Below are 16,961 nucleotides of genomic sequence, written 5' to 3'. Positions count from 1 at the left end.
TAAAGTTACTGAATATTTTTCTTGATATTTGGCGAACAATTTTCAAGATACCTTGATCCAGCATTTAAAAAAAATCTGCTTAATCTTTCATTTGAAAGCTGTAATTTTGTCTCATTATTTGTATCTGTTGATATACAGTGCGATGCATTCTCAATGGTGTTGTGGGAGCATTGTTGTTGAAACCATCTCAAATGTACTTGCAAAAATACATTAACTGGGATAGAACATAGAACAGTACAGCACAAGAATGGGCCCTTTGGTCCACAATGTTGTGCCAGACCAATTAAATTAGTAATCAAATGGCTAACTAAACTAATTCCTTCTACCGACACAATGTCCATATCCTTCCATTTTCCTCACATTGATGTGCCTATTTAAAATTCACTTAAGTGTCCCTAATGTACCTGCCTCTGCCACCAACCCAGGCAGCGAGTGCCAGACACCCACCACTCACTGTATAATAAAAACTTGCTCCTCACATCTACTTTGAACTTATCCCATGTCAGCTTAATTGCATGCCCTCTGATATTAAGCATTTCAACCCTGGTATAAAGATACTGTCTGTCTACTCTATCAATGCTGTCCATAATCTTAGAAAACTATCAGATCTTTCAGAAGCCTACACCACTCCAATGAACTCAAACCAAGTTCATCCAACCTCTCCTTATAGCATATGCCTCTAATTCAGGCAGCATCTGGTAAACCTCTTCTGAACCCTCTCCAAAACCTCGACACCCTTTCTGTAATGTTGTCTGGACCCTTAGTGCCTAGGTGGCACATAGGGCCTCTTTCTGTAATGGGGTGACCAGAATTGTATGTAATACTCCAGGTGCGGCCTAACTGGAGTTTTATAAAGCTACAACATAACTTCCTGACTTTTGAATTCAGTATCTTGACTAATAAGGGCAAGCATGCCATATGACGACTTAACTACCTAATCAACCTGTATTGCCATTTTCAGGAAGTTATGAACTTGGGCCCCAAGATCCCTCTGCTCATCAACACTGTTAAGAATTTTGCCCTTAACAATGTAGAGTCTCTTCACAGTTAACCTATCAATGTGCAACATTTCACATGTGGCTAGCTTAAACTCCCATTTGCCATTTCTCTGCCCATATCTGCGACTGATCTATATCCTGTTATATTTGTTTCCAGTCTTCTACACTATCCACAACACCACCAATCTTTATATCATCTGCAAACTTACTAACCCACCCATCTACATTTTGATCCAGGTCATTTATGTACATCACAACAGCAGAGGTCCTTGTACAGATCCCTGTGGAACAGTATTCATGACAAACCTCCATCTAGAATAAGTCCCTTTGACCACTACCCTCTGTCACTGGACAAGCTAGTTTTGAATTCTAACAGGTAATTCACCATATACCCATGCATCTTAATCTTCTGGATGAGCCTTCTATGAGGAACCTCATCAAATACCTTACTAAAATCCATGAAGGCAACATCCACAGCCCTACCTTCATCAATCACCCTTGACACTAAATCAAAAAAAAAACTCGAGGGATGAGTTGCAACTTGCTATATAAGCACCACAAAAATGTCAATGGCTGCTTTCAACTCTTGTTGAACATCACTTTTTTCAACTGTTTATTCACCAGTATTGCTCATACCTTTCTTTATTTCTATGCCCTGTTTGATGTATTTCTCTTTATTATTCAGTTCGTTCCGACAAGGCTTGTCTTCTAAATCGTGTGTGCTTAGTATTTTGCATAGGTGGTAAGAATGTTTATACATTTGCCCGATCAATAATGCATGTCTTTTTAAATGTGGAGCTCATCACACAGATGTATTGTTTTTACTAAAAATGCATCTTTTTCCTGTTCATTATTTTATTAAAAATGGAATGGTCGTATTACACCACTATTGAGAATGTCGCACTGCAATGAAATTTCCCTTTTAAGACTGTTTGGGACTATTTGTGTAAAATGTCTTAAATGCATTACTAATGATGTAGTGGGGTTTTGCTGACAAACAAAAAAACTGTAAAACATTAAATTATAAGGAGCAGGAATAAAGAATAATTTCTATATGGAACAGCTCACTCAGGATTACAACAGTATTAATTATTCAAAGGAGATTTCCTTCTATGAGATGAATTAGTGAATTATAATACAATTGTTTTGTTGCATTGTTCAGTATGTTTCAGCCTAGAATGTAGGGAGAAATTTGCACCTGAGTACTGCCCACATTTATGATTTCTAGCTGTTAGAGATTAGAAATCTTGCTTTATCAAGTCAAGCAACTTTGTTTCAGTTATGATGCTTTGTTTCTGAAGATCAACTTAGATAAAACTAAGTTGGGGAATGGGATTTTTTAAAAATAAAGAACATAAACACAAATAGAGTTTCCAAGTTGCTATCAGGATTTAATCTCAGTATATTTATGTTTCATCTTTCTTTACGTTATAAATAGACCTAAAGAGTAAAATAAATTTTTGAAGTTGATGTGTGGTATTAATTTTCTTGATTGGCTTTGTGTGAACATTGCAAATTCAGCTCTGCATGTGCTAGGCAATGTCTTAAGTGTTTCAGTCTTCGTATGCACCATATTGCTAGATTATTTCCACTGTTTATAATATTTCTGATGGTAATTTGTAAAATTGGCTTTTTCCCCCCCCTTTAGTTCCATAGAAAATCTGCTGAAGACGTTGGTGAAGTGTTGTCGACCGTAAGTACTGACAACATTGTTGTAAGATATCTCAGGGATGTTCAAGTGTCTTTTGGTTTTTGGATTTCCTCTAACCTATGAAGATCATCTTCATAGAATAGCAAATAATAGTGAGATCATGTTTACTTTGTTCTATGTACTATGTTACACTTAAAAGTTTAACAGTTTCCGTAAAGTTGACCTGATGGCTTTTGCCTAATTTATAAGTAACTTAACTAAAATTAATAGACAGTTTTAGCAATAATTGGTAGTGATGTTAGGTTTATATGAAGGTTCATCAGATGGAAACAGTAATCAATAGATTTCCTGGATTAACTAAAATGTAATTCATTACATTATTGTATATTTAGTTAAGTCATTATCATTTTGGATTTAAATAATTATATTCTTCTTGACTTTGAGCTTCCTTTATTGGCTACTGTGGTTATTTAGGAGTTGAGGATGAAGTTGTTCAGGCATTCAGCTCTATTTGATGATGAGAATGGGATTATCATCATTTGATAAACTGGTGTGTGAGGTGGCGACAATTTAATCAGACCTTTATTTTCTTGGTATGTTGGCTGTTTGTTTATTGCTTGCCTCGTGGAAGGTGTTAATAATAAATTTGCTGTTAAAATTTAACTTGTATTCTATCTTTAATGTTTAAAGTTAATCCAACTTGTATATCGGTTCAAGGAAGTTGCGATAATTTATTTTCATCTTCAGCGACATTATGAACTTAAATAGATTTTAAATTTAAAAAGGCAGACTTTGAAAAGGAAGGGCCTAAGCTCAACTATTTAAGATCACTTGCATATTATGTGGTCTGTATTTATGGTTGTTGAAGGTTTGGTGAAGTCCACATAAGAAAATTAAAAATGAGCACATAGAATTGGATGTAACTCCATGGCGTGGGTTGCAATTAGTTAGGAAATTACCACATGGCGCAAGGTTTTCAGATTCTGATAATGGGATGTGGCTTATTATTTTATCCTGATTTGGATTTTTTTAAAAAAAGAAGTCACTAGTTTAGAACATGCACTGTGTAAATGTAGTAGTAAGTTTCTTGGGTTAAAGATACACCAACTTAGTGGAAGAGAGATTCTCTGGTAGATGAAGTTCATTGTTGTGATGTCTGGATCAAGGAAACACAGATTTGAACATTTTCTTAATGATGGATTAGTATATGGAGAGGAGTAGAGAGATTTGGGTACAGGCATAAATGCCATTAATATCTGGCGAAGCAGTATAAATAGTAATTAGGTGAAAATCCTTGCCTTTTCCAGTGGACTGGAATTCCAAATAATGGTTGTGGTCAATACCATTCAGTAGTGCCTCGGTCAATACCATTCAAAGTACTGCATTCAGGTGAAGGCAGTGACTTTTGGGGGAAGTGCGCATAAACTGTGGAGAGGACACACCAGATATTGGAAAATTGCTGTGGATTGAAGGCATGTTTTATGAGGAGGGATTGATAAAAGTGGTTTGTATTTTTATAAATTTTGAGGAGTGAATTAATTGGATAATTAATATGATTGAACAAATTAACGGCCATGTTGCTTTGAGAAGTTCTTTTGCTGGGTGAATCTGAGCAAAGAATCAAGATCTTACAGTTATCACCATTCACATATAAAATGAAACAAAATACTTGGGGGAGGGAAGGTTTAATCTGAAATACTGAACTGCAGGACACTATCTGGGTAATATGCCCAAGAACAGTCTGATTTAGTATGTGATTAGTGGATTTATTGCTCTGCTTACTATCCAGAAGGAGAAGCTGATCAGTACAGGTGACCTCCTCTTATGGTTGGGAAGGGGGCTGCATTCCTTGAAAATGGTCTGCACTACAATTTGCTGGGACTTGAAGTCATACCATCTGCATGCATCAAGAATGCAAGTTTTAAAATGTTTATTTACTTATTTTATCTAAATTTTGTATGAGCAAATTTTTATTGTATAGGTTGTTTTCTTTTTAGTATTGTTTTGTGGAATCCATAAAGGCATGAATCCATTACCTAAACTGCCTTAAAGTGGAGGTCACCAGTACTTGAAACACCTTATGTTAGTGACCTGACAATCCATTATTTAGTATAATTGTGTTGTTCCATGAGAGACACTAGTTACTGTTTTAATTTGTATCCGAATATTGATTTGTTTGCAGCTTCTGGTTTCAGATTGCATGTGTGTGCATCTGGGAATATGGTTTATGCAAAACCTCATTTTTAAATCTGGTAATGATTACAGTTAAAATGTGCCTGAACACTCAATAGTATAGAAGTTCTTGATATTATGAAGGTGGCTTGAGCTTTCAGTTTGGCAAGCTGATGCATGTCCAAAAATGAGTCAAGAATATCAGCTCAAGAATGTTGACATTAAACCAGAGATCATTTTTAATTTAAGTAATAAGTCAATTAACTCCTAAACAAATATAAAAGGGTATCTTTTCCAATGTCTTATTGAGTTACAAATATTTATATTCTACACTTGTATGTGACATGAAGTTAAAGTGTTAAACTAGTTTGTGGTGAAAGATATTGAGGGAAATTATTAAGCTCACCAAACGTACATAGAACATAAAGCAGTACAGTCGGATCTTGGCCTGAAACGTCGACTCTTTATTCCTTTCCATAAATACTGCCTGATCTGCTGAGTGCTCCAGCGTTCTTTTGTGTTACTACAGTACAAGCCTGATGTAGTGCTAACCTCTGTGCAGTACATATTTGTATGCTTTTAAACATTGTTTGTTATTAGTTGGAACACAGTACTATGTTCAGTGCACAGAAATAATTTCTTGTGCTAGGTATTTTCCAGATGATGCTACAGCTGAGATGTTAGATGAATGGCGGCCATTGATGTGTCCTTTTGATGTCACCATGCAGAAGGCAATCAGCTATTTTGAAATGTTCCTTCCAACCTCTCTTCCGCCTTATTTGCATCATAAAGGATTTAGGTCAGTTTACAACTTTATCCTAATTTATTGTAATTTGTCTTTACTTTTCCTTGTATATCATTTCAACATTCGGTATTAACACTATCAATATGACTGAAGATGATTAGACTATTCTAATTATTTTTTTTGTTGGTTTTATGGTCTGGTAATTCTTGACTAAGGCTGAGAATATTGCAAAATAAAACAGCCAAAAGAGACTTCAGGAAAAAATACATTTGATAAACCTAATAGAGTCCTTTTAAAGATGCTCTTGATATTGAAAATACAGTCAATGCAGTACATATAGACTTTGTCAAAACTGGCTAAGTGGATGAAGATACATATGAAGGTAGAAATTTGATTTTTAAAAGATGTATGCAGGAAAGTATAGAACAAAAATGCAGTTTGGAATGAATTGTGAGATGCAGTGGCTTCCCCACCCCCCCACCACCCCACAAGATTTCTTGTAATTGCACATAACAACTTGTGGTAGAAATGATGTACATACAATGGTGGTAGAAAGTTTGTGAACCCCTATAGAATTTTCTCTATTTCTGCATAAATGTGACCTAAACTTTGATCAGATCTTCATGCAAGTCCTAGAACTGGACCAAGAGATCCCGATTAAATAAATAACGCAAGTATAAGCACACATTCTTCAAGTGTGCTTCTGTTGATTGTGAGTAAGGAGAACCTGTTATTACTAATTGATACAGATTGTGGTCTCCTGATGAAGTAGTCTAGGTCCCAGTTGTAGAGGGAAGCAGTTTTGAAGCTTGATGTATGACTTGCTGTTTTCTAGATACTTCATGGGCACTAGCACACACCCCTGCCTCAATCCTATGTGTACAAGGAAGGGCTCGGACTCTTGTCCTCCTATAGTCACCTGAGCAGTCATCCCATCGTGGGACTGGCGAAGATGTTAACAAATTTATTGGGACACCCAGACCTGGGGAGGACATCCCATAGGAACTCTCTTTGCACTAGCGCCGGTGCTCTTTAACATCTTCCTCTTGTGTGTTACCAAGCTTCTCCACAATGAGATTGAAGGCAGCAGCGGTGTGGCAGTGGATGTCAGATTAGATGGCAACCTCTTTGACATCAGGAGGCTCCACGCAACCACCAAACTCCATAGAGAGCGGGTCCTGGAGCTGCAGTATGCAGACGGCTGTGCTCTTGTGGCCCATACTCCGGAGGATCTTCAGACTGCCCTTGCTGTGGCGGTGAGAGCGTACAGCAGGATGGGGCTGACTGTCAATACCACCAAGACAGAAGTGGTTTGCCAGTGGAGTACCAGTGTCCCACCCATTCTACCTGCCTTCGCTGTTGGTGATGAAAAGCTGTCAGTAGTGCCATCTTTCAAATATCTGGGGAGCATTCTCTCTGAGGTTAGCGGCATTGACGACGACATCCAGAGCCGCATTAAACAGGCATCAGCTGCCTTTAGGAGACTTCGGCGTAGAGTCTTTCAGAACAGGAGCCTTCGTCCCTTCACAAAGGTCACCGTATACCAAGCAGTCTGTCTCACCACCCTCCTTTATAGCTTTGAGCTTGGGTAACCTACAGCCGTCACATTAAGTCCTTGGAGCACTTCCACATAAGCTGCCTCCAGTGCATCCTGGGAATTACCTGGCGTGAGTGGGTGCCTCACACTGAAATACTTGTAAAGACCAACTGCAGGAGTATTGAAGCCAAGATCACCCAGCGTCAGCTGCAGTGGTTGGGGCACGTGATAAGGATGCCCCCATGTCAGCTACCCCGCAGAGTGTTATATGGCCAACTACATCATGGTCGACGCTCAGCTGGAAGGTCGAAGAAGTGCTATAAGGATCAGATGAAGAATGCTTTAAGGAAGTGCAAGATCAGACCCGAGGACCTGGAGGATGTTGCTGCTGTCCATACCACTTGGCGACAACTGTGTAGGGACGGGGTTCGTATTCTGGAGGTGGAAAGAACAACCAGAAGACAGCAGAAGAGAGCCAGGAGAAATGCAGCCATGGGTCCCACCACTATCATCACCACTACTACATATACATGTCCCGCCTGCAATAGAGCTTGTGGGCCCGGAATAGGACTATATAGTCATCAAAGATCTCACTGTTAAAGGGTGGACATCATCATTGGATTTCGATGGACAACCAAAGAGAGAGAGATACTTCAAAGTTGAGTAGAGAGCCAGTGAAATTGCATCTGCTGCAGACTTGTGGAGATAGGCAAATTCCAGCAGTTCAGGTTCTTGCTCAGGCAGAATTTAATTCTTACTGTGATTAACCTCTCAAAGCACTGTATCACAGTAGTTGGGAGTGCTACTGGGCGATGGTTGTTGCGACATCATAACCCTTTTCTTGGGTCTGGTTTATGCTCTTTTGCAGCAGGAGGAAGCTTCCCACTGAAGTTCTGAGGTTGAAGATATTATTGAACACTGCATTGAGTTGTTCAGCACAGATTTTCTGTATCTTGCCAGATACACCACAGGGACATGATGTCTTACAAATGTTCATACTCTTGAAAACTGTTCTGAAGGCCTCTGAGATGGCGATCACAGTGTTCCCAGATGCTGTGGGGATTCATGCAGGTGTAGTTTTATTCTGCCTTTCAAAGCGTGCATAAAAGGCATTGAACTCATCGGGGGGGGGGGGGGTGAAGTAACACTGCATTTATGCTGTTGGATTTTGCCTTGTAGGGAGTAATGGCATTCAAAGCCTGCTGTCATGTATTCAGTTGTGTCTCCAACATCACTTGGAATTGCATTTTTGCTCTCATGATGGCCTTCCGTAGGTCGTACCTAGACTTTGTGTAGGGTTCTGGATCACTGCTCTTGAATGCTATGGATTTAGTTCTCTGCAGACTGCGAATCTTCTGGTTTATCGAGGGTTTCTGGTTTGGGCAGACTCTGAGGGATCTTTAGGCAGTGAATTTACTTTGGCGATGCTTAGGATAAAGTGCAAGTACTAAGTACAGTATTTAGAAACATTTTGAATGTTTACATAGAGCAATGATCATTATGTTGACATTTAGTGATGAAAAACAAGATGATGCCGGAATCATTGTAAGATCTAGAGCTCAGTGCGTAAGTGAGACATTAAATATAAACTATTTACTTTGGAGAATATGAGGAAATGTTAGTACACAGTGTGATGCTATAGAGTTTTTGTAGCTGAAGCAGAGTAGTTTAAGGGGATGAAAGTTGGATAGAAGAGAAAGGGTGATGTAAGCAGCTGCACAAATACAGCAGAGCCTGCTGAGAGATCATATTAGCTGACATGGTGTGGATAAATGCTTATGTTCCACTTACACCCTGTCCTGGGGAGCCATTGCAGTGGCAGCAGCATTTAGTAAACTTTGGCTCTCAGTTTCAGGGATGTAGGTTTGGTCCTGCCCTTGGATATGATCTGTAAGAAGTTTTCATGTTCTCTTCTTAACTGCATGGGTTTTGGGGTGCTTCAACCCTCTGAAACATGCAGGTTAATTAATTGTCCACTAAAACTTACTCTTTAATGTAGGTGGGTGCTAAAGGATCAATAGAATTACTGAGAGGTTCAACTTCCTCACAGACAGGACCCAGGCTGTAAAAATAGGGGACAAGCTCTCCTCTACAATCACTCTGCGCACCGGTGCCCCACAAGGCTGTGTACTCAGCCCCCTGCTGTACTCACTGTACACCTATGATTGTGTAGCCAAGTTTCCATCAAACTCAATATGTAAGTTACACTCACAACACGCTGGAGGAACTCAGCAGGTCGGGCAGCATCCGTGGAAAAGATCAGTCGACGTTTTGGGCCAGAACCCTTCGTCAGGACGAGGGGTTCTGGCCCGAAACGTCGACCGATCTTTTCCACGGATGCTGCCCGACCTGCTGAGTTCCTCCAGCGTGTTGTGAGTGTTGCTTTGACCCCAGCACCTGCAGATTATTTTGTGTTCAATATATAAGTTTGCTGATGATACAACAATTGTAGGCCGTATCTTGGGTAATGATGAGTTTGAGTACAGAGAGGAAATTAAGAACCTGGTGGCATGGTGCAAAGACAATAACATATCCCTCAACGTCAGCAAGACGAAGGAATTGGTTGTTGACTTCAGAAGGAGTAGCGGACCGCACGACCCAATTTACATCGGTGGTGCACAAGTGGAACAGGTCAAAAGCTTTAAGTTCCTAGGGGTCAATATCACAAATGACCTGACTTGGTCCAACCAAGCAGAGTTCACGGCCAAGAAGGCTCACCAGTGCCTTTACTTCCTGAGAAAACTAAAGAAATTTGGCCTGTCCCCTGAAACCCTCACTAATCTTTATAGTTGCACCATAGAAAGCATTCCTCTAGGGTGCATCACAACCTGGTGTGGAAGTTGTCCTGTCCAAGACCGAAAGAAGCTGCAGAAGATTGTGAACACAGCGCAGCACATCACACAAACCAGTTTTCCATCCGTGGACTCACTTTACACCGCACACTGTCGGAGCAGTGCTGCCAGGATAATCAAGGACACGACCCACCCAGCCAACACACACTTTTCGTCCCTCTTCCCTCCGGGTGAAGGCTCAGGAGCTTGAAAACTCGTATGGCCAGATTTGGGAACAGCTTCTTTCCAACTGTGATAAGACTGCTGAATGGATCCTGACCCAGATCTGGGCCGTACCCTTCAAATATCCGGACCTGCCTCTTGGTTTTTTTGCACTACCTTAATTCCCATTTTTCTATTTTCTATTTATGATTTATAATTTAAATTTTTAATATTTACTAATTTTAACTATTTTTAATATTTTTAATATTTGTAATCCAGGGAGTGGGAAGTGCAGAATCAAATATCGCTGTGATGATTGTACGTTCTAGTACCAATTGTTTGGCAATTTTAAAGTATAAAGGTTCAGCAGGAGAGCTATATAAAAGCTGATCTGAACTTAATAGGCTGAATAGCTTCCTGCTGTGTTTAAAAAGTTAGTCATTACTGATGGGAGGCTGACAATTTTCCATTACAGAGAGGAAAATGTATATCTGGAGTGAAAATCACTAAAATCATTTTGATGCTAATATCATTTTCAACTGAATTCCTTTTCTAAATCTTGATGCAATTCTGAATTCTGTAAACTTTTTAAAATCTGAAGACTTTGATTTATCTCTAGTCCTCATTTAGCAGGACAGGAGTTAATTCGCTATGGATTCTCACATTCTCAATATATTTTGTGTAAGAGCCTTGAATATTTTGCTTATTAATCATATGCTTTCATTAATGTATTTGGCATCATATTTGTTTAATTTCTGCAGGCTTTGGTTTGATGAATTTATGGGCCTCTATGTCTCAGTTCAGAATCTCCCACAGTGGGAAGGGGTAAGTCGGTTCTTCCAATTGACTCAGATCGATAATGCTGCTTAGAATCAATGGGCTTACTGACAATACCTGGCTTCAACTCTCCGCCACTCCTCAGTCATTTCAATTTTTGCAGCATGTTGGGTATTCAATTTTGGCTTAGTCACGTACTCTTACATATAATTTCAACCTGCTACTCTTACATATAATTTCAACCTGCTTTTCACAACTTTCATTAGTCTGCACAGGCTGTCCCTGGGTAATGAACGAGTTCTAATTTTTTGACATCCCGAAGTTAATTTTTTTTCGTAAGTAGAAATGTACAACATTCACTTGGTATGTTTCCCACAGTATTATAATGAATGGCGTCAAAGCTAATAAGAAACAATAATTATTATTAAAGGTAAAGAAAGAGGAGACTACTGATGTTTATAGGAATGATTATGTATGAATTCTATGTATTAAATTCATGTCATGCATTAGTACTTTGAATACTATGCTTTCATAGTACTAATGTATGACTTGAATTTAATGTTAGGGGAGCTTGTGCTATGAAGGGGTATCTATAAATTGGGTGTTCATAAGTAGGGAACAGCCTGTAATTGGTTACATCCCTACTGTGGTCTGAGCCTTACTGTTTACACTGAATCCCAAAGCAACCTTATATTTGTCGATCCTCCATTACAAGGAATGCATGCTTTTACCTCTAAGGCTTTGTTCAATTCATATTAGTTGCTGAAGCCTTGTCCAAGCCTTTGTAACCTTTATTCTAGATGATTTTCATGATCTCTTGGATAAATTTCTAATTCCCAAAAGGGCATGAAACTTGCACTTACTGAACTACTCTCTGTGGACAACAGCCTTGAAATGGGATACCCTGAGACTCTCTTTATCATTGTTGGTGACTTTTAAATAGGCCAATTTAAAAAGTGTGTTACCAAAATACTACCAGCACACCACCTGTCACACCAGGGATCTAAACACCCTTGACCATCGCTGTACAATGACCAGAGATGCCTACTAAGTCATCCTTGTCCACACTTTGGTAAATCTTACCACCATTCTGTGCTCCTTTCTGCATACAAATTGAAATGGGAGGATTCAGTACAGAAAGTTGTACAATGCTGCTCTGAGGAAATAGGTGAGGTTGTCAGCAACTGAGTCAGTAGTTTGGTCTTTGTTCGCAGACTCAGCTGCCAGCTGAGAGTGTCACCGCCATCATGGGCTTTAACAGCTAGTGTCTTGAGGACGGTGTACCAGAGAAGACAATCTGGGTGTTCCCAAACTGGAGACCATGGCTGAACCGGGGATCCACTCTCTGAAGACTAGCACTGCAGCGTTCAAATCCCGTGACCTTGACCTTTACAAGAAATTGCAACATGACCTCTGTAAAGCCATCAGAGAGCTCAAGAGACAATACAGATCCAAAATCAAATCCCTGACCAGTCTTCAATTATGTTGGGGCTTATGCTCTATGATGGGCTAAAAAACGATCAGGCAGCCTCACTGGCATAGCATGGCCCTTCCCGATTAGCTTGAAATACTCTGCGTGGTTTGAGTAGAAGGGAATTAGTAAGTGGACAGAGCGAAGACAGAGGGCTTAGTACATGGTGTCATGGCAGTAACCTTTCCCTCAATGTCATCAAGACAAATGAGCTGGTCATTGACTTCAGGAAGAAGGGTGGTGCACATGCTTCTGTCTCCATCAATGGTATTGAGTTTGTGAGGTTTGAGAACTTCAAATTCCTAGGAGTGAGCATCACCAAAAGCATGTCTTGGTCCAAACATGTAGATGCCATAGAAAAGAAAGCCCATCAAAACTTCTACTTCCTGTAGAGTCTAAAGAAATTTGGCATGTCGCTGTTGACTCTTAACCATTTTTTTCACTGCACCTTAGAAAGCATCCTATCTGGATGCATTGCTGCTTGGTATGGGCAGCTGCTCTGCCTGTGGCTGCAAGAAACTGCAGAGAGTTGTGGACACAGTTCAGCACCTCATGGAAACTGGGCCCCTCCATGGACTGCCTATACATGGTGCCTCAGTAAAGCAGCAGCATAATCAGAGAACCATTCACCCTGGTCATGCTCTCTTTTCCCCTCACCCATCATGCAGAAGATACAAAAAATCTGAAAGCAAGAGCCACCAGGCTCCAGGACAGCTTCTATTCCACTGTTAGAAGACTATTGAATGGTTCCTAAGTATGATAAGATAGGCTCTTGACCTCACAGTCTACCTCATTATGATCTTGCACCAATTTGTCTACCTGCACTACCTTTTCTCTGTTGCTTTTACACTTTATTCTGCAGGTTTACCTTATTCTAGCTCAGTGCACTGTGTAATGAAATGATATGTATGAACAATATGCAAGACTGTATCTTGCTTGGTACATGTAACAGTAATAAACCAATTTCATTTCCTATTCACCATAATCTTGAGATCACCTAGAAAGTTTTAGCCTGTATCACATCATCTTCAAGGCACATACAGTCTTTGCCAATGTGCGTTCGTCCCTGGCACTTGAAAGCTTCAGAATTAAAAATGTTCAATTTTAGTAATGTTATTTATCGTACCACTCTCTCAATAAATACGGCATCTTGTAGACCGATTTAAAAAAAAAAAAATAGGAAATCTGCATTCTTCCAGCTTTTTGTTTTTTTTTTGTAATCCTGTACTCCTGACTACATTATAATTGCACATGTCCCATTCTCTGAATGGGGGTACTAGGGTTCTAATCAGAATCAGGTTTATTATCACTGGCATGTGTCGTGAAATTTGTTAACTTAGCAGCAGCAGTTCAATGCAATACATAATATAGAAGAAGAAGAAAAAAATAATAAAATAAATCAATTACAGTATACATATGTTGAATGGATTAAAAATCGTGTAAGAAAAAACAAATAATATATATTAAAAAAGTGAGGTCGTGTTCATGGGTTCAATGTCCATTTAGCAATTGGATGGCAGAGGGGAAGTCTCATTCATCCCTTTAAAGCTTGATAAATGCCCAGTTTTTATCATAATTTTTGTTCGCCCCTCCTATTTTTCCCTCCTTTAGCTTGGGGTCCATTATTTTTAAGTGGGTTCTAGAATACAAATTTTTTTTGTATTTTTCAGTAATTTTCTAGCAATCCAGCGATTCTGAATTGAATTCACTTGTCATAGGTTAATGCATTAAATCCTAAACAAAAACGTTTCTGTTTTATTGACAGAATTTGGTAAACCTGTTTGCTCGTTTGGCTACAGAGAACATTGGGTACATTGATTGGGATGAATACATTCCAAAGGTAACTTGCATTCTTATTTTAAAGTGTGGTGATGAGCTGTTTGTGGCTTTCCAGTTTTGAGTCACTGCCTTGGTGAGGTTCTGGTAGGCAACATGATTGTAAAAACTGCATATGTACTTTAGGCAAAAACCTCAGCAAAAAATTAAATAAAAATGTTCAGGGTTTTCCTGTGGCTTACTCTTGGACATTATTTTGTGCAGCTGAAACAGTGGTGTTGCAAGGGATGGTTCCAGTAACTATACCTGCAAATTCAGGATAAAATGTAGTGACAGTTGAATCAAGCCACCAGCTTTAACCTTTAAAGACAAACTATGCTTAAGTTTGTTAAACTTAGGAAATGGAATTGGATTGGTTTTTGAGGCAAAATAATTTGCAGGGCTTGAGCAAGGCGTACAGTTGAGCAAGGAGCTGACAAAAACAATTAGCAAAGTGACCTTTATTGCTGTAAGGATTTTCTTTGAGTTGTTTCTTAAAACTTCCAGAAAATTTAATCAAAGTTCAAATAAACAAGGTATTGTACAGGAGGCACAGGTGATCTCAGATACCGGAATAAGGAACAGTGAGCACTCAGCTGGAGGAACAGTGAGTTGAATTGTGGAGAGTTTGAGTTTCTCTGCTTCTCACCTATCACCCAACCAACCTCTGCACCCAGCGTATCATCCTTTGTTATTTCCGCCAGCTGCAGTGAGATTCCACTGCTAGCCACATCTTCTCCCTACTTCTTTCTGCCTTCCACAGGGACCACTCATTCTGTGACACCCTGCTTAGCTCATTCCTTTCTGATCTCTGGATCTTTCCTTGCAATGCTTGTTCTTTCACCTCCTCCCTCGCCTCCAGGATCTAAATATTCTTCCCAAAGATTCGCATGCACCTCATCTGATCTTGTTTACTGCATTCAGTGCTCCTGATGATGTGGCCTCTGTCAGCGAAAGCAAGCGCAGACTAGGTAACAGATTTATTGAGCACCCACAGTCTGTCCACAATGGCTATTCATGGTGCATGCCGGTTCAACGCCCCTTTCCCACACCAGCCTCGGCCTTCTCCAATGCTCGGTGAGGCCTAATGCAAACGAGGAACAGCGCCTCAGATTCCACCTGGGAAATCTGCAACCTGATGGTATGAACATTGAATTTTTTAGTTCCAGATAACCCTTGCCTCCTTCTACTTCATCCCTTCCTTTGGATTCGCTCCAGTCATTCATTTTTATCTGTTAACCGACCCCCACCTATAGACCTATTGTCTCAGCTTGCTCCTGCCCCACCGAACTCATCTCTGCATACCTCGACACTGTTTTATCACCCCTTGTTCAATCCCTTCCGACCTATGTTCGTGACACTTCTCACGCTCTTAAACTTTTCGATGATTTTAAGTTCCCTAGCCCCCACCGCTTTATTTTCACCATGGATGTCCAGTCCTTATATACTTCCATTCCCCATCAGGAAGGTCTTAAAGCTCTACGCTTCTTTTTGGATTCCAGACCTAATCAGTTCCCCTCTACCACCACTCTGCTCTGTCTAGCGGAATTAGTCTTTACTCTTAATAATTTCTCCTTTGGCTCCTCCCACTTCCTCCAAACTAAAGGTGTAGCTATGGGCACCCGTATGGGTCCTAGCTATGCCTGCCTTTTTGTTGGGTTTGTGGAACAATCGATGTTCCGTGCCTATTCTGGTATCTGTCCCCCACTTTTCCTTCGCTACATTGACGACTGCATTGGCGCTGCTTCCTGCACGCATGCAGAACTCATTGACTTTATTAACTTTGCCTCCAACTTTCACCCTGCCCTCAAGTTTACCTGGTCCATTTCCGACACCTCCCTCCCCTTTCTAGATCTTTCTGTCTCTGTTTCTGGAGACAGCTTATCCACTGATGTCTACTATAAGCCTACTGACTCTCACAGCTATCTGGACTATTCCTCTTCTCACCCTGTCTCTTGCAAAAACGCCATCCCCTTGTCGCAATTCCTCCGTCTCCGCCGCATCTGCTCTCAGGATGAGGCTTTTCATTCTAGGACGAGGGAGATGTCTTCCTTTTTTAAAGAAAGGGGCTTCCCTTCCTCCACTATCAACTCTGCTCTTAAACGCATCTCCCCCATTTCACGTACATCTGCTCTCACTCCATCCTCTCGCCACCCCACTAGGAATAGGGTTCCCCTGGTCCTCACCTACCACCCAACATATTATTCTCCGTAACTTCCGCCACCTCCAACGGGATCCCACCACTAAGCACATCTTTCCCTCCCCCCCCATCTGCTTTCCGCAGGGATCGCTCCCTACACAACTCCCTTGTCCATTCGTCCCCCCCATCCCTCCCCACTGATCTCCCTCCTGGCACTTATCCTTGTAAGCGGAACAAGTGCTACATATGCCCTTACACTTCCTCCCTTACCACCATTCAGGGCCCCAAACAGTCCTTCCAGGTGAGGCAACACTTCACCTGAGTCGACTGGGGTGATATACTGCGTCCGGTGCTCCCAATGTGGCCTTTTATTTACTGGCGAGACCCAACGCAGACTGGGAGACCGCTTTACTGAACATCTACGCTCTGTCCGCCAGAGAAAGCACGATCTCCCAGTGGCCACACATTTTAATTCCACATCCCATTCCCATTCTGACATGTCCATCCACGGCCTCCTCTACTGTAAAGATGAAGCCACACTCAGGTTGGAGGAACAAAAACCTTATATTCCGTCTGGGTAGCCTCCAACCTGATGGCATGAACATCGACTTCTCTAACTTCCGCTAAGGCCCCACCTCCCCCTCGTATCCCATCTGTTACTC

General features: G+C 40.7%; 1 protein-coding gene across 2 annotated transcripts in view; it reads left to right on the top strand.

Moving 5' to 3' along the window:
• LOC140201320 (proteasome activator complex subunit 4-like) overlaps positions 1–16,961 on the top strand; it is a 140,901-nt gene that overhangs the window by 16,685 nt on the left and 107,255 nt on the right. The window contains exons 4-8 of one of the 2 annotated variants that reach the window (XM_072265203.1): positions 1,684–1,740; positions 2,647–2,691; positions 5,471–5,620; positions 10,858–10,921; positions 14,110–14,184. In XM_072265203.1, coding sequence (XP_072121304.1) covers positions 1,684–1,740; positions 2,647–2,691; positions 5,471–5,620; positions 10,858–10,921; positions 14,110–14,184 — 391 coding nt within the window. The remainder of the gene's footprint in view (positions 1–1,683; positions 1,741–2,646; positions 2,692–5,470; positions 5,621–10,857; positions 10,922–14,109; positions 14,185–16,961) is intronic. The other variant, XM_072265204.1, reaches the window with a different exon arrangement.

Source organism: Mobula birostris, chromosome 8, assembly GCF_030028105.1.
Source record: "Mobula birostris isolate sMobBir1 chromosome 8, sMobBir1.hap1, whole genome shotgun sequence".
NCBI classification, from domain to species: Eukaryota; Metazoa; Chordata; class Chondrichthyes; order Myliobatiformes; family Myliobatidae; genus Mobula; species Mobula birostris.
Note: the sequence above shows the minus strand (reverse complement) of the source record. Positions and strands in the feature narration are given on the sequence as shown.